General features: G+C 43.5%; 1 protein-coding gene across 1 annotated transcript in view; it reads left to right on the top strand.

Moving 5' to 3' along the window:
- Nucleotides 1-470: 470 nt before the first annotated feature.
- The window catches only part of coch (coagulation factor C homolog, cochlin (Limulus polyphemus)), a 50,340-nt gene continuing 35,698 nt past the window's right edge, over nucleotides 471-15,112 (top strand). The window contains exons 1-4 of the mRNA XM_086003418.1: nucleotides 471-1,281; nucleotides 1,889-1,955; nucleotides 2,647-2,691; nucleotides 3,059-3,215. Coding sequence (XP_085859544.1) covers nucleotides 1,922-1,955; nucleotides 2,647-2,691; nucleotides 3,059-3,215 — 236 coding nt within the window. The 5' untranslated portion in view covers nucleotides 471-1,281; nucleotides 1,889-1,921. The remainder of the gene's footprint in view (nucleotides 1,282-1,888; nucleotides 1,956-2,646; nucleotides 2,692-3,058; nucleotides 3,216-15,112) is intronic.

The raw sequence follows: 15,112 nt of genomic DNA, 5'->3' as shown, positions 1-15,112 counted from the left end.
CCACCAACTAGATTGAAAATGAACTTATTAAGAGTGGCATTAAGCTTGGAGCTTTCCACCCTGCTCACAGCTCTGATCAGATGCTGATAGTATTGTGTTGTCTCAATAAAGTATTGTTACTAATTGAAACAATTCCAGAAATAAAGTTCAGATGATGATATTGAGTCCTTTCATTGTTTCTCACAATCAGGTCTTTTTTTGTCTAATTTTGTTTCTGTGAAGAGCCTTAGGCTATTGTTCAGTGTTAAAGGTGCTATATAAATGCAGGTTGTTAGGTCATCCTAACTGGGGAACACACTGTATATTATTGGGCAGAATGAAAATTCAGACTTTATCATTATCAATCATTAGAAACATAAATGTAATGGGGAAAGTGATTTGCCCATCACTAGAATTTGGTTTGTCAGCAATTTTCTGTAAGATTTCTAAACTCTTGCTCGCCAGGATGCTGGAATGTAATAAATCTGACAGTGCTTTCAGACCAGAGGGTCAGGCTCTGCTTCTAGAAGATTGGGCAATGCTGTTGTGATTTGGTTTGTTTCATCTTTGATTTCAGTTCTGGGGATTTCAGTTTTGGTGATTTCAGTTTTGGTGATTTTCAGTTCTGGGGATTTCAGTTTTGGTGATTTCAGTTTTGGTGATTTTCAGTTGTGGTGATTTCAGTTTTGGGGATTTTCAGTTTTGGGGATTTCAGTTTTGGTGATTTTTAGTTTTGGGGTTTTTTAGTTTTGGTGATTTTCAGTTTTGGGGATTTTTAGTTTTGGTGATTTTTAGTTTTGGTGATTTTCAGTTTTGGTGATTTTTAGTTTTGGTGATGTTTAGTTTTGGTGATTTTTAGTTTTGGTGATTATCGGTTTGCGGGATTTCGGTTTTGACGATTTTCAGTGGTTTGTGCCTAAATGCTTCCCACATCCCCCATTCGTGATCTGAGTCTGGCCCGTCCACTAAGAAGCCAAGCGTTGGTAAAGTATCAGCGCAGATGTTCTACCATCCTTACACACCCGCTCACAAATTATCGCCACTCGGTGGGAATCCTTCGTATTTGAAAAATCCAATTTCCGCCAGAGTGCCAGAGCTTAATATGAAAAATCCAGTCATTCGCAAAATTGCACATCTGGAACGCCTCGGCGTGACGCAACCAGGCGTATTTAGGTGAATTTGAGAAGTTTGGGCAGAGCCCTGAGTTTGGAGGCTTGCTGATTCCGGCAGCTCAGAAAATCCACGGAGTGAAGGAAAAGATCGATTCGTAGCAGCAGCAGACGGTGAAAGTGATTTACACCTGTGAGTAGGAATCTTCTGCACAGGGGACTTTACTGGAGAATAATGGGAAGGGTAGATCTATGTTATTGTTAACAAAGTCCAGGATTTGCACAGTGAACTTCAATCCTTTTTATTAATCTGAATGGACCGTAAATAAACTGCAGGATATCGGAGCATGGAAGTTAGAATTGATAATACAGATCCAACACCAAATGTTGTCGATTATAATAGAAAATCTGTAACAGTTGCTGTGAAGTTTTGTCAATGAGATCACAAGAATAAACAAACGGCAAGGGGACTGAGATTTTCATTTGATGTATTGGCTACAACAATGCCAGTCGATAACCAGAGAGAAGCCGCCAGAGAGCAAAATAAAGCGTTAGATTGCATTCTGGGTGTGGACTGTTGCTGGGACAGTTGGAGGGGACTTCACCCCGTTCAATTGCGACACTCGTTTTGCAAAGAATTGCAAACTCCGTTTGAAAATGATAGGATAAACTTTCTTTTTCGAGGTGTTCTGGTTCAGACATTATCCTGTACTTTTGTTGCCTTGATTCTGGAGCACCTCGTTCGCTGTTTTGACCTGGCTGTCTGCTATTCATGTTGTGCGGTTTGTAATTTACTGTAGCTCTCGGACTGGGAGACTCTGGATGCTGTTACCATGTCGATTCTCACCACGGCGATCCTCTCTCTCGGTAAGTGCTTCATTTCCATCAACAATTCGGCAAATTATTGTGACGGTGAACTCCATCAGTCCAGGAGTTGGAGCTTCAAACAAGTTCAGAGAAGGGGAGCCGCTGAACTCACCTGATAGACCAGAGCGACACAGAATAAGACAGGGGATAGATTAGGCTGTGTGCGGTCCCGGGTTCCTGCTTCACTACAGTGCAATCCAGCCCAGGAGGGAGAGCCGCCGGCTTATCCCCTGCCCCAGCCGCTCTGCTTTGTGTATATCGGGCAGATTTAGAACTGGGATATGGAAGGGGTGAATCCGCAGGTAAAGTGAACCTACACAGCATCACAGGACCAGAAACCCAGGAGGTGTAAATATCTCCAGAGGAACAATCCACCTGCACTGACTCTTGAATCTAGACTTTACAGGATTTTCATAAAATGCTGCGGTGTTCTAGGGCTGTGTACAATATACTTTAAATTCAAAGTTGCTTATTTCAAATTACTTTATCATTCGTTCTTAGCACTGAATTCCCAATTTGCTCACATATTTAGATTGCTTGGTTCACATTTTTCCGTGGAAAGTGACTTTGACTTATTGGGAGTGGACTGTACTTTGTATCATGTTTTACACAAGCTATCATTTCTGGTTTCTCTATCTGGTGTGACTGATTCTTGCACTTACGTTTGATGTTGTTCATTTGATGTTTGTAGGCGTCTTAACATTTACCTCACCAGCAAAGGGAGACCACGGAGCAGGTACGTTTTGTAAAAAGTAAGGACTCTGCATGCTTGCTTTGTTTTATTGGATATGCTCCATTTAAAGGACTTTTAAAATTCTGTACAAGCAATCAATGTATTTATTGTGGCACAATAATGTGTTCTTATACCGATCCCGTGTACTTTCCTCTATGAAGTCATACAATGTTAATGTAAGTTTATTGTGTATTGCCTATTCAATGTAAAAGGGACAACTTCTGCTATATTGTAAGGTTGTTATTATTTTTATGTCAATATGTTTGGATTTGAATTTTTTTTAATGATAAACTGAAGGGACATCTTTGATCGTTCTGCTCCTTTGACATTTATTGTGAGTTATATTACAGAATATGCTTTATTCTTCAAGTGCCGGTTTCAATTGACTGTAGCACCAGAGGTGCTCGCTACAAGGAGGACCTGGTGGAAGTGCTGTGCCCACCACGTTGTGATCACTCCCAGCTATCAGTCTGGGGATCTGGAGTGTATGCCTCAGTCTCCAGTGTCTGTGCAGCTGCTGTTCACAGGTGAGATCTTCAAACAGAACTTAACCTTAAAGAAACATGAAGGCGATCGCAAAACTAATCCCCGCGAGTGAGATCTAAATCAGAAATGAATATTCACAAGCATTGTGTTAGGAGACACCTATGGGTATTGGCATCTTGGCAGGCTGACAGATACATATGAAATCTCAAGAAGACACGTGATAGGGCAGAGTGTAGATGGTATCACAGAAATAATGAACTTGACTGTCTTTTCATTTTTGTTATGCTTTTGATCATCTATAGAAACACGATCTTAAAAATCCATGTATGTGAGCAGCTAATTTTCCAAAGAAGTCCTACCATTTGCAGACGACGGAGGAGAAATTCAACTCACGGTTGCACCTTTAAAAACGGGTAACCAGGAGTTGAAAATCGTGGGCTGGGCACTTTGGCCACCCTATTGATGTCCAAAGTCCACCTGATGCTGTATTCAGGCAGGCCTGCAAATGGATGAGCAGCCCACCCACCTGAAACAGGTGTAAGGCTGCTTAAGTATGCAACTCCGTGTCTGAGATTCAGGTGCAAATGGGCAGAGCTTGTGTGGCACAAACTCCGCCTAGTTGTACCAGGTCTTGAAGGCTGGACTGGCAGTCCTTAAAGGGACTGCTGGTGGCAGCTCACAAAACAGTCACAAAACCTTTCCAAAGTTATATTTTTTGGAGCCAGAAGGTGCTCAGCCTGGCTCCACAAAAATACAGCGGGCTGCTGCTGGTCTGGGCTCATCCACCTCGGCTTAAGGATGAAGGTGAAAGGGACCCAGGAATATTAGTAGATTCAACACTCAGCATGTGCAACCAATGCAAAGCAAATAGAACTGCATAGCCAAACCAGTAGAATACAAGATAGAAGAAATTGTGATCAAATTGTACAGTGCTCTGGTCAGTCCATACATTGAGCACTGCATCAACATCTGGTCACCAGGAAACAAAGGGAAACATTCAAGTGCTGGAGCAAGTGCAAAATAGAGCTACAAGGTTTATCCCTAGTGTTATGGGTCTGAGTTATGAGGAATGACTGGAGAGACTTGGGCTTTTCAACCTGGAAGGGAGACATCTGAGAGGCGGCCTTATGGAGATATATATAAGATAGTAAATGGTATGGAAAAGGTTAATCTAGAATACTACTTTTAATTAAACATGGGTGTAGGACAAGGAAAGACAGATTTAAATTACTAAAAGGTAAATTCAGATTTTATATTAGAAGGTTCCTCTTTATGTAGAGAGCAGTCAACACTTGGAGTGGACTTCCAGCCAGAGTGGTGGAGATGAAAACCTTGGAATCATTTAAGAAGCAAATAGATTCATCAACAGGGGGAGTGTAGGGTTGTTCTGGACGAATGAATATAATGGGCCGAATGGCCTTCCTTATCAGCAAGTATCCTGTGATCTTGTGATTCATATCCCATTGCAGGCCCTTGACTCCATGCAACAAACTCAAGCTGTGCAAGTGTGACAGTGAGGGGTGTAGACTACTGCATGGCCACTGCCAATACAACCCTGTGAACAACCAGCAGGGAAGTATGATTTCAGTGGGGAAAATTCAGATGGTGTCTGTTAAGTCTGTGTGTTCCAGTTATATTTAAGGTCAATTACTGACACAGACTACAAGAATAACTTTTCAATAGTTCTTTACTATTCGGAGGTTAGGGCTGTACTACCCAGCAAATTACTACACAGCACTTATATACCGGTGTGGTCACCACCGGTATTACCGTATACAGCAGCCAGAGAAAGTAGTACATCTCTTAAGGTGGAACAGGTTTAAGTTCTCTTAAGGTGGAACAAGTTACATACACCACAATCCTCCCTTTTTAGCTTAACAGTTATATCCCCATTTAACATAACATAATAACATATATACATATACAACTTCATGTAGAAACAGTTCAAAGGTTCAGTCTCTCAGGAGGCCTCCTGATTGGAATTGGATAACGCCTTTCAGGGGTCTCTGATTCTTGTTGCTGAGGTGACTCCTCTAGTTGGTCTCTTATGTCTTGGACATCATCATCAGGTACATTCACTGCCGAGGTAGATGCTTCAGGTTCACTAACTTCTTCCACGGTTGTCTCTGTCGTAACCATGGGTTCGACCCTTGTTCTCGATTCTACCAGTTGGTCAGCATGATGCCGTATTACATTTTTACCAACATCTACCGTGTACATCAGGGGTCCTTGTCTGGCCCGAATTGTTCCGGATTGCCATTTCTCGTTTCCATAGTCCCTGGCCAACACTGGTTGTCCTACCTCAAAACTCCGAGTGGTCTTGTTATTTATATGCTGGAACTGTTTGTTTTCAACTTCCCTCCGCACATTCGGTTTTAACAAGTCCAACCTGGACCGCAACCTCCTGTTATAAAACATCATGGCAGGACTTTGGTTTGTCACTGCATGAGCAGCGTTTCGATATGTCAGTAGAAACTTGTCCACCTTATGTTGTAGTGGAATCTGATCTTCGCTCATGGCCTTTATTGCCTTTTTGAATGTTTGTACAAATCTCTCAGCCAACCCATTTGTAGCCGGATGATATGGGGCAGAGGTATAATGTTTCACCCCATTCTTCTTTAAGAATTTTTGGAATTCTTCTGACACGAACTGTGGTCCGTTGTCGGAACATATTTGTTCTGGCAATCCGTTCCTTGCAAATATCGCTCTTAACACCGCAATTGTCTTTTCTGAAGTAGTGGTAGTCATCTTGATCACTTCTGGCCATTTAGAATGTGCGTCCACTGCAATTAGAAACATGGAGTCCATGAATGGACCAGCAAAGTCAATATGTACGCGTTGCCATGGGGCTGAAGGCCATTCCCATGGATGCAGCGGTGCAATCGGAGGTGCATTTTGCACTTTTTGGCACCCTGAGCAGCTTTTCGTCAGCTCCTCTATCTGTTGGTCGATACCCGGCCACCACACATAAGCCCTAGCAAGGCTTTTCATCTTGACTCCCCCCAGATGACCTTCATGCAGTTCCTTTAGAACTCTTTCCCTTAACTTAGGAGGAATAATCACTCTTGTTCCATACATCAATGTTCCTTGACAGACGGACAGCTGGTCTCGTCTTGCCGAGAATGCCGGTAACAGAGAATCACCATGTGCTGGCCATCCCTTCACTGTCACCTCATAGACTTGGGACAGTGTCGGGTCGGTCCTGGTTTCTCTTTCAATACTTGCATTGGTGACTGGTAAACACTCGATGATGGTCGAGTGAAATAACTCAACAGGGTCAACCTTCGTTGTCTCTTCTTCAGGTAGTGGCAGGCGCGACAGCCCATCAGCATTACCATGCTGCTTTGTACCTTTGAATTCTATCTGATATTGATGTGCCCCTAGGAAAAGGGACCATCTCTGGAGTCTCTGTGCTGTCATCACCGACACACCCTTCTTAGGGTTAAAAATGGGTACCAACGGCTGATGGTCTGTCAGAAGCGTAAACTTTTGGCCCTGCAGGTAATGATTAAACTTCTTTACTCCCCACACAAGGCTGAGAGCCTCCCTATCTATCTGAGCATAGTTGCGCTCAGCGGAGGTCAATGATCTGGATGCGAACGCGACTGGCCTCTCCATGCCATTTGGCAACTTGTGTGAGAGTACTGCCCCAATACCATATGGAGAAGCATCACAAGCCAAACGAATAGGCAGTGTTGGGTTGAAGTGAGCCAACACTTCCTCTGAGGTTATCAATTCCTTGCTTTTGCGAAAGGCCTTCTTACAGTCCTCGCTCCACTCCCATGGTACTCCCTTCTGCAAAAGAGCATTCAGCGGGTGCAGTACCGTGGATAAATTTGGCAGAAACTTATGGTAATAGTTAATCCTAGGAACGACCTCAACTGAGATACATTAACCGGAGCGGGAGCCTTCACAACCGCTTCGATCTTGTCAGGAGACTTATGAAGTACCTCCTGGTCAATGACATGGCCACAGTACTAGATCCGCTTCTGAAAGAACTCACATTTCTGCCGATTAACTCGAAGTCCATATTCTTTCAATCTGATGAGCACCAGTTCCAAATTTGCGAGGTGTTCCTCGTCACCATCTCCTGTAATCAGAATATCGTCCAGGTAACATTGTGTGCCTGGAATTCCCTGTAATACCTGCTCCATGGCCCTCTGCCAAATTGCTGGAGCCGATGCCACTCCAAAAACCAGTCTATTATACCGGTACAAGCCTCTATGCGTGTTGATCGTGAGGTACTGGCGTGACTCTTCCTCAACTTCCATCTGTAAGTACGCCTGCGCCAGGCCTATCTTGGTGAAGTGTTTCCCGCCCGACAATGAAGCAAAGATATCCTCAATCTGCGGAAGCGGATACTGCACCGTGTGAAGCACCGGATTAACAGTGATCTTGAAATCTCCACAGATGCGAACCTTCCCTGGTTCTCCCGGCTTGTTGCTCGAAGGACGTTTCATCACGGGAACAATGGGTGTAGCCCACTCACTCCAGTCTACCTTAGACAGTACTCCTGAACGTTCTAGCGCTTCCAGCTCCGCTTCCACAGCAGGTCGTATCACATAGGGTACCGGTCTGGCTTTGAAAAATTTTGGTTGTGCATGTTCTTCAATCTTGATGTTTGCCGTAATTCCTCTCAGTGTTCCCAGTCCCTGCTGGAACACCTCTTTAGCATCGTCCAATATTCTGGACAATCGTTTAGGTTTGACATCTGTTTCCCTGGCATCTACCGTTAGTGCTTTTAAGGCATGCCAGTCCATATTCATTTTTCTAATCCACTCCCGTCCCAGTAGTGGTGGACCTCCTTCAGGTAGCACATATAAGTCCATTCCTCGGCTTTCTTTGCCCTTGTGGACCACCTTTACCTCTATCTTTCTGATGGGGTATACTCTTTGCCCCGTGTATGTTTTCAATACAATCTCCGTATCCCATAGGGGAATATGTTGGAATAACCTTTTGTAATCTTTCTTATTCATGACCGTCAATGCCGATCCAGTGTCCAATTCCATCTTCACTTGGACTCCTGCTATCTGAAGTGTGACCCAAATTGTCTGGAGGTCTGCTTCCTTACCAACGTTGTGTACTCTTAAGCTACCCAGTTCATTACTGCTGGCGTCTGAATCTGACTTCTGTTCGTTCGAACTGTTCTCTGTCACCTTGTGTACCTTTCTGTACTTTCCCTGTGGTGACTTTTTGTTGCTGGTCTTCCCTCCTGACCGGCATACTTTAGCTATGTGACCAAGCCTGCCACATTTTCTGCATTCCTTATTTTTGAACCAGCACTGGTTCTGATCGTGCGTTGTCTTTCCACAACGATAACATTTTACTGTACCCAAGACCATTTGATTTGTGCTGAGTTCCGGTGACCATAGCTGCATTACCGCCGTGCCTCTCGCTGCGGCTTCGTGCGATGCTGCCATAGCAACAGCTTTATCAAGCGTCAGCTCATTCTCCTCAAGCAGTCGCTTTTGTGTCTCTTTTAACAATCCACACACAAATTTATCTCTTAGCGCATCTGTTAGTCCTGTTCCAAACTGACAGTACTTTGCTAGCTTACGCAATTCAATTAAAAATTCAGCATTGCTTTCATCTTTCAGCCGCTTTCTGCTGTAAAATTTAAATTGTTCCGCTAGCATCAGCGGCGTGGGGCTTAAATGATTTTTCAGGACGGTAACAATATCCGCGAAAGTCTTATCCGCCGGTTTCTCTGGTGATAGAAGGTGTTTCAATTGCCCGTATGTCTTCGCACCCATTAAGTTTAATAAGGTTAGTGCTTTCTCCCCATCTGGTATCTTATTTGCTCTACAATAAACTTCTATGCGTTCTACATACGTGGTCCAATCTTCGATGTCGCTATCAAAAGTATTAATGTTCCCATGTTTAGGCATCTTTGCAATATTTTTTTTTCCAAAATGGCGGCTTCCCGCGCTTGGCGGTCTTTCCCGCGCTCGTCTTCTTCACCCGCTGGCTGCAATGGCGATTGCTGTGCTGCTGCCGGTCTCGCCTCCCCAGTGGTTAACAACTCCCCCGACGTTGCTTCTACTCCACCGCGGTTCCCGTGGGCATTCGCGCTTCCCTGCCGTCACGCCTCGCAGCCCTTCTTGCAGCCCAGTTATGTGCACCCGCTGCGTTCGAATTCACTGCGGCTCTCGCGCCTTCAGCTGCCCCAGTCGCTGCGCCTTTCGGCCCGAATGCGGCCCGGCCCTTTTCACCAGCCGCGGTCGATTTCACCGCCCTCTTTCCTCCGTCTTCCCTCCCCTTCGCTACAGCCAACGCGGCCGACTTTCGCTGATTGGCTTACCCACCACCGTGGTAGAAGGAAGATAGCTGTCTGCCGCTGATGGGGGCTTCGAGTTCAGAATTTCTCTTCTTCACTCCGGGTCCTCGATGCCTCCCGCGCGACGTGCTGTTCAGCAGGATGATGAGGGTGGATGCCTCTTCTGACGCCCGTTCTGAGGACGAAGCTGCCGTGGATGTAAACTGCCGCAGGGTAAGATCGGACTCGTCGCCACTGTTAAGTCTGTGTGTTCCAGTTATATTTAAGGTCAATTACTGACACAGACTACAAGAATAACTTTTCAATAGGTCTTTACTATTCGGAGGTTAGGGCTGTACTACCCAGCAAATTACTACACAGCACTTATATACCGGTGTGGTCACCACCGGTATTACCGTATACAGCAGCCAGAGAAAGTAGTACATCTCTTAAGGTGGAACAGGTTTAAGTTCTCTTAAGGTGGAACAAGTTACATACACCACAGTGTCACTTTCCCTCTTCCCTTATCGCCATAGAAAAAGCAATTTTATTGCTTTTCTTTCCAATTCCCACATGCCCATCATCCCCAGCCTTGCTGACTTACATTGGTTTCCAAGCCCACAAAGCCTCAAATTTAAAATTCCCATCCTTGTGTTTAAATCCCTCCATGGCCTCCCCCCGCCCCATGACTGTAACCACCTCCAGCCCTAGAATCCCACCCCTCTTTGAACTCTCCACTCTTCTGAGTCTGGCCCATTGTAAACCTCCTTTCCCCCACCACTGTATCTTCAGCCACCTAGGTCCAAATCTCTGAAATCCCCTCCCTAAATCCCTCTGCCTCTCCAACTCCCTTCTCCTCCATTAAGGCTCTCCTTCAAAGATACTTCTTTGAACAAGCATTGTAATCCTCATTGGGCCGCAATTTGCTGTAAAAATAATGGTGTGTGAACGGCGCACGCTGTTATTAGTATGCAAATCGGCCAGCAAGTTCAGAGGATTAAGAAATACGCTGTGAGTTGTGAATCTCCAGAACTTGCTATTCGATTTATGCCACTCTGCCCTTTGCTTCGGACAAATGGCTTCTTGCCCTTAGCTTCCCCGTTATTTTTAAGAACTTGCTGGATTTGCACATTACTTGCCCTTTAAACTTGCCACAGAAAGTTAGGGCTGGTAATTAAGAACGTAAGTACCCTTTTAACAATGTGATAATTGTTAATGACTGCCAATCAACTTCTCTGGCCCAGAAAGTGAACAATTAAATCTGTGGGAGTCTCATTCCTTCAAGTAGTGATTTATAGTTGGAGATTTTAAAAATGTGAAATTAAAAAAACATTTTAAAATGTTTTACTTTTCCTTTCTGTCTCGTTTCTGGCTCTCTTAATCCAATCTTTCCGTCCCTCTCTTTATTTCTCTTTTTACCTGATTGGACTCTTAATTCATACACTCTAATTCAACCTTCACTCTCAGTCCTTCCTCTGTTTATTTCCTTAAATTGGTCAAGGAGAGACAGTGTTGGTCCCACCATTGACTCATGTCCTAGGTGCCCTGTTGCCCTCATTATTAGCTAGCATTTCCGGCAAGGCAGGGTGCAAAAAGTGTTTGAGCTGAAGGGTGCAGGAAAAAGTCTAACTAACGGCGTATGCTGTGTGATACCCTGCTCCAGGAAATTCTGGCCCAAACTCTACTTCTTTCGGTCAGTGTCCGTTTTTCTTATTGTCTCTGTGAAGCACCTTGGGCCATTTTTCTATATTAAACATGCTATATAAATGCAAGATTTTGTTAATTAGGAAATTTTTTAAAAATTCTTTTTATTAATGATTCTTCTCCATCTTAGGCAGAATTACCCCTTAGAGAGCCAGCAGGTAGGGAAATTCCAGTCTCTTTTGAGACAGCAATGTTTTTGTAAAGCTTTCACATATGATTCTGAAACAAACCCTAATGTTAAAGTAATAGTGTGACTTAGATATTAGGGGCTGGATTTTGCCAATGGGGAGCTTTTGGAGGTGGGACTCCCACTTGTCGGGTTTTAGTCCCACCTCCATCGACTTCTGGCCAACCCACGTTATTTTCCCTTGATTGACCTTGTTAAGGCCGCCCAGCGGGCTTAGCAGGCCAATTAAGGGGAAGCCGGTTACAGAGAACATCAGCGTATGACGTTTCAGATGAATTGTAATCGTTTGACAGCTCTGTGAAGCTGTCTAACACTGACATTCTCTGTAGTTTGATGAGTTCTTGAATTCAAGACTCATCAAGCTTCTTTAGCAGAAATTAGATGGTTGCTGCATTGGAGAATATAGCAGCCATCTGTCATGTCTGCCGTGGAGATGCGAGACTCTCCGCATCCCCAACGATTGAAGCCTGCAGGAGGAAACAAAGGTAAGTAAACATTTTCTATCACTTTCCACTCACCTCACATCCTTACCTCTCCACACTTGCACCCATCACTTACCTTCACAACGCACTTTTGCACCCCGCAGACCCCCGCAGACCCACTGCTGGCCTCGGTGACCCTGGCGGGGTTCGCAGCCTTTGGGAAGCCCGCACTTGTGTAGGTAAAATGGGGATAATCCTCTTATCTGCCTGTTAACTACCTGTTAACAGGCAGTTAAATGGCTGCGATCCCCTTCCCGCCTCCAAGGAGACAGGACCTGGCGCGGGCCGACTACCCTCCTCCTGGCAAGGTGGCACGGAGGCGGGTTGGGGGTGGAATGGGCACCTGCCCCCAGATTCTGCCATTTTCCCGGCAGTCCCGCCTCCACAACCGCCTCCCCAAGGCTGGCAAGATCGCGTCCTAGGTGTCAGATATTACTGATGTAACCTAACATTACTAAATCTTTTTAAAATGTTTTTTAAATTAACTGCTTTTAAAAACTACTGCTCCCTCCACCATTCTCTCTACTCTTTCTTCTATATTTACTATTATAACTTTAAGTCTTATAGTATTATTTAACTTTAAATCTTACAGTATTTATTATTTAACTAATTGCTGTACATGAAGACTTTACTTAGCTGGGTTCTGTCGCTCCCCACAGCCTGCCAAGTGTACTTGATAGTAGAATGGTCACATCATTGGCTGGGCTGAATCTGTGATATAATCTTGTCAATCATCTAATTTTGGTTTTTCAATTGATTGAAAATCTGGCCTTACAATTAATTTTTAACCAATAAAAGCTAGCTTCTCGAAACTGCCTCTCCGTCCCCCCCAAAATGAATGGTTGGAACAGGAGGATAAAGAAGCAATGTCAGTAATTGTTTTAAACCAGATTTTTTAGGGAAAAGATAATAAAATATAGAGCAGGTTGATTAGGTAGAAAACAAAGTAAATTAAAGTTATACAAATAATGGAATGGCTGGGAGAATGATGAGCAGAATGAAAGTGTTTCATTGGTTTAAAAAAAAACTAAAATTAAGTTTAAATGTTTGTTTTTGTTCCATAAGGTTAAAATTAAAATAATAAAACAACAACTAACATTGGAGTATTTTTATTACTGTAATATTATAACAACTGTCCCTCAGTATAAGAGAAAACAGCATTGTATTGGGTAGAGCATTGCGTGTGAAGCCAGTTTATGATTCGCATACTGTAGAGACGTCCCAACATTTCTCAGACTCTTCCCAAAAAATTTATTAAAAAGTTGAGTTAAAAGAAAAACAGAATGATGTATATTCTGAATATCTGAGTATTTAAAAGCAGACTGTGCAGATTAAATCTCAATAATTGTAAGTGGTTTACACGGCTCGGTTTGGTTACCCTTTCCTTTGCAGGATAGGATTAGGTACCAGATGATCTGTGGCTGCTCACATTTCCCCTTCACGCTGTCCCCTCACCAATCACAGATTGAAATAGATTTTAACTTTAGGAGCTAAGCAAAAATAATATTGTATGTGGAATAAATTTGTCAAGGGACGTCTGTATTTAGTTCAGAGTGACAGTGCATCAGCCGAAAACTTGCAAAACTTTCATAGCCAGTGAGACAGTCGTTTCCCTTGGCCTGTCAGCAGTCTAAGAATAAAGTACCCAATCTAACCTTCATTTTGTGAGTAATTTAGTTTAAGTTCTAGCAACCTATATACCTATTTTCATCTGCCTTTTGCATCCTCTCATTTAAGAATTGCGAGTCGCCCATATGTGCTTCAGACCGTGACTTACCACTGACTCCAGACATGGCTTTTTAGGCCGATCAGGAGACTGAACATCACAGTCTTCATTCTGTTCCAGCAATTTCTGTTGATACGTTTTAAAAGACAAAGGAGTTAAAGAGAAAATGTAGGATTTACTAATCATAGAATCATAGAATGGTTACAGCACAGAAGGAGGCCATTCAGCCCGTTGAGTCCGTGCCGGCTCTCTGCAAGAGCACTTCAACTAGTCCCACTCCCCCGCCCTTTCCCCGTAGCCCTTTCTTCAGGTACTTATCCAATCCCCTTTTGAAAGCCACGATTGAATCTGCCTCCACCATCCTCTCAGGCAGTGCATTCCAGATCATAACCACTCGCTGCATAAAAAAGGTTTTCCTCATGTCACCTTTGGTTCTTTTGCCAGTCACCTTAAATCTGTGTCCTCTGGTTCTCGACCCTTCTGCCAATGGGTACAGTTTCTCTTTATCTACTCTCTAGACCCCTCATGATTTTGAACACCTCTATCAAATCTCTCCTCAACCTTCTCTGCTCTAAGGAGAACAACCCCAGCTTCTCCAGTCTATCCACATAACTGAAGTCTCTCATCCCTGGAACCATTCTTGTAAATCTTTTCTGCACCCTCTCTAAAGCGTTCACATCCTTCCTAAAGTGCAGTGCCCAGAATTAGACACAATACTCCAGTTGAGGCCAAACCTGTGTTTTATAAAGTTTCATCATAACTTCCTTGCTTTTGTACTCCGTGCCTCTATTAATGAAGCTCAGGATCCCGTATGCTTTTTTAACCGCTTTCTCAACCTGCCCTGCCACCTTCAACGATTTGTACACATACACTCCCAGGTCTCTCTGTTCATGCACCCCCTTTAGAATTGTACCCTTTAGTTTATATTGCCTCTCCTCATTCTTCCTACCAAAATGTATCACTTTGCACTTTTCTGTGTTGAATTTCATCTGCCACGTGTCCGTCCATTCCACCAGCCTGTCTATGTCCTCTTGAAGTCTACCACTGTCCTTCTCATTGTACACTATACTTTCAAGTTTTGTGTCATCTGCAATATCTGTGCCTAATCTGCTGCTGCTTATTTTTTGCTGGTAACCACAGAATGCTTGCATCAAACTACTAAATTCACTGAAATATTGATACAGACATAAGTGCATTTTGCCATTGAGTCAGTTTTGTGTAAATAGGCATGTCCCAGATTAGCTGAATTTGAAGAGAACTGAAATGTTTAATTCAAAGTAGGAATTAGTTAAGTTGCAGCACTGAACCTTTTCTAACACTGAGGTGACGCAGATTTTCTATCTTGCATCCAACATCCCAACTAATATCCTATCCTAAAAAACCCAGCATAATTTTGAAAACAATGAAAACACAGGAAAAAAAAACAGAAAAGCACTATTGTCTAATTATTTCTGACAATGTCATTGTAAAGAAGGATTTTCCATAGCTCACCCTCCCGCTACTGAATTCCAAATCACAGCAAATATGAAAACACTGGACAAGTGACCATCATCTTAAATATACATGCACAGCAGTATCTTCTT

This window comes from Somniosus microcephalus, chromosome 12, assembly GCF_052327205.1.
Source record: "Somniosus microcephalus isolate GS21.2 chromosome 12, FLI_Smic_1.0, whole genome shotgun sequence".
NCBI classification, from domain to species: domain Eukaryota; kingdom Metazoa; phylum Chordata; class Chondrichthyes; order Squaliformes; family Somniosidae; genus Somniosus; species Somniosus microcephalus.
Note: the sequence above shows the minus strand (reverse complement) of the source record. Positions and strands in the feature narration are given on the sequence as shown.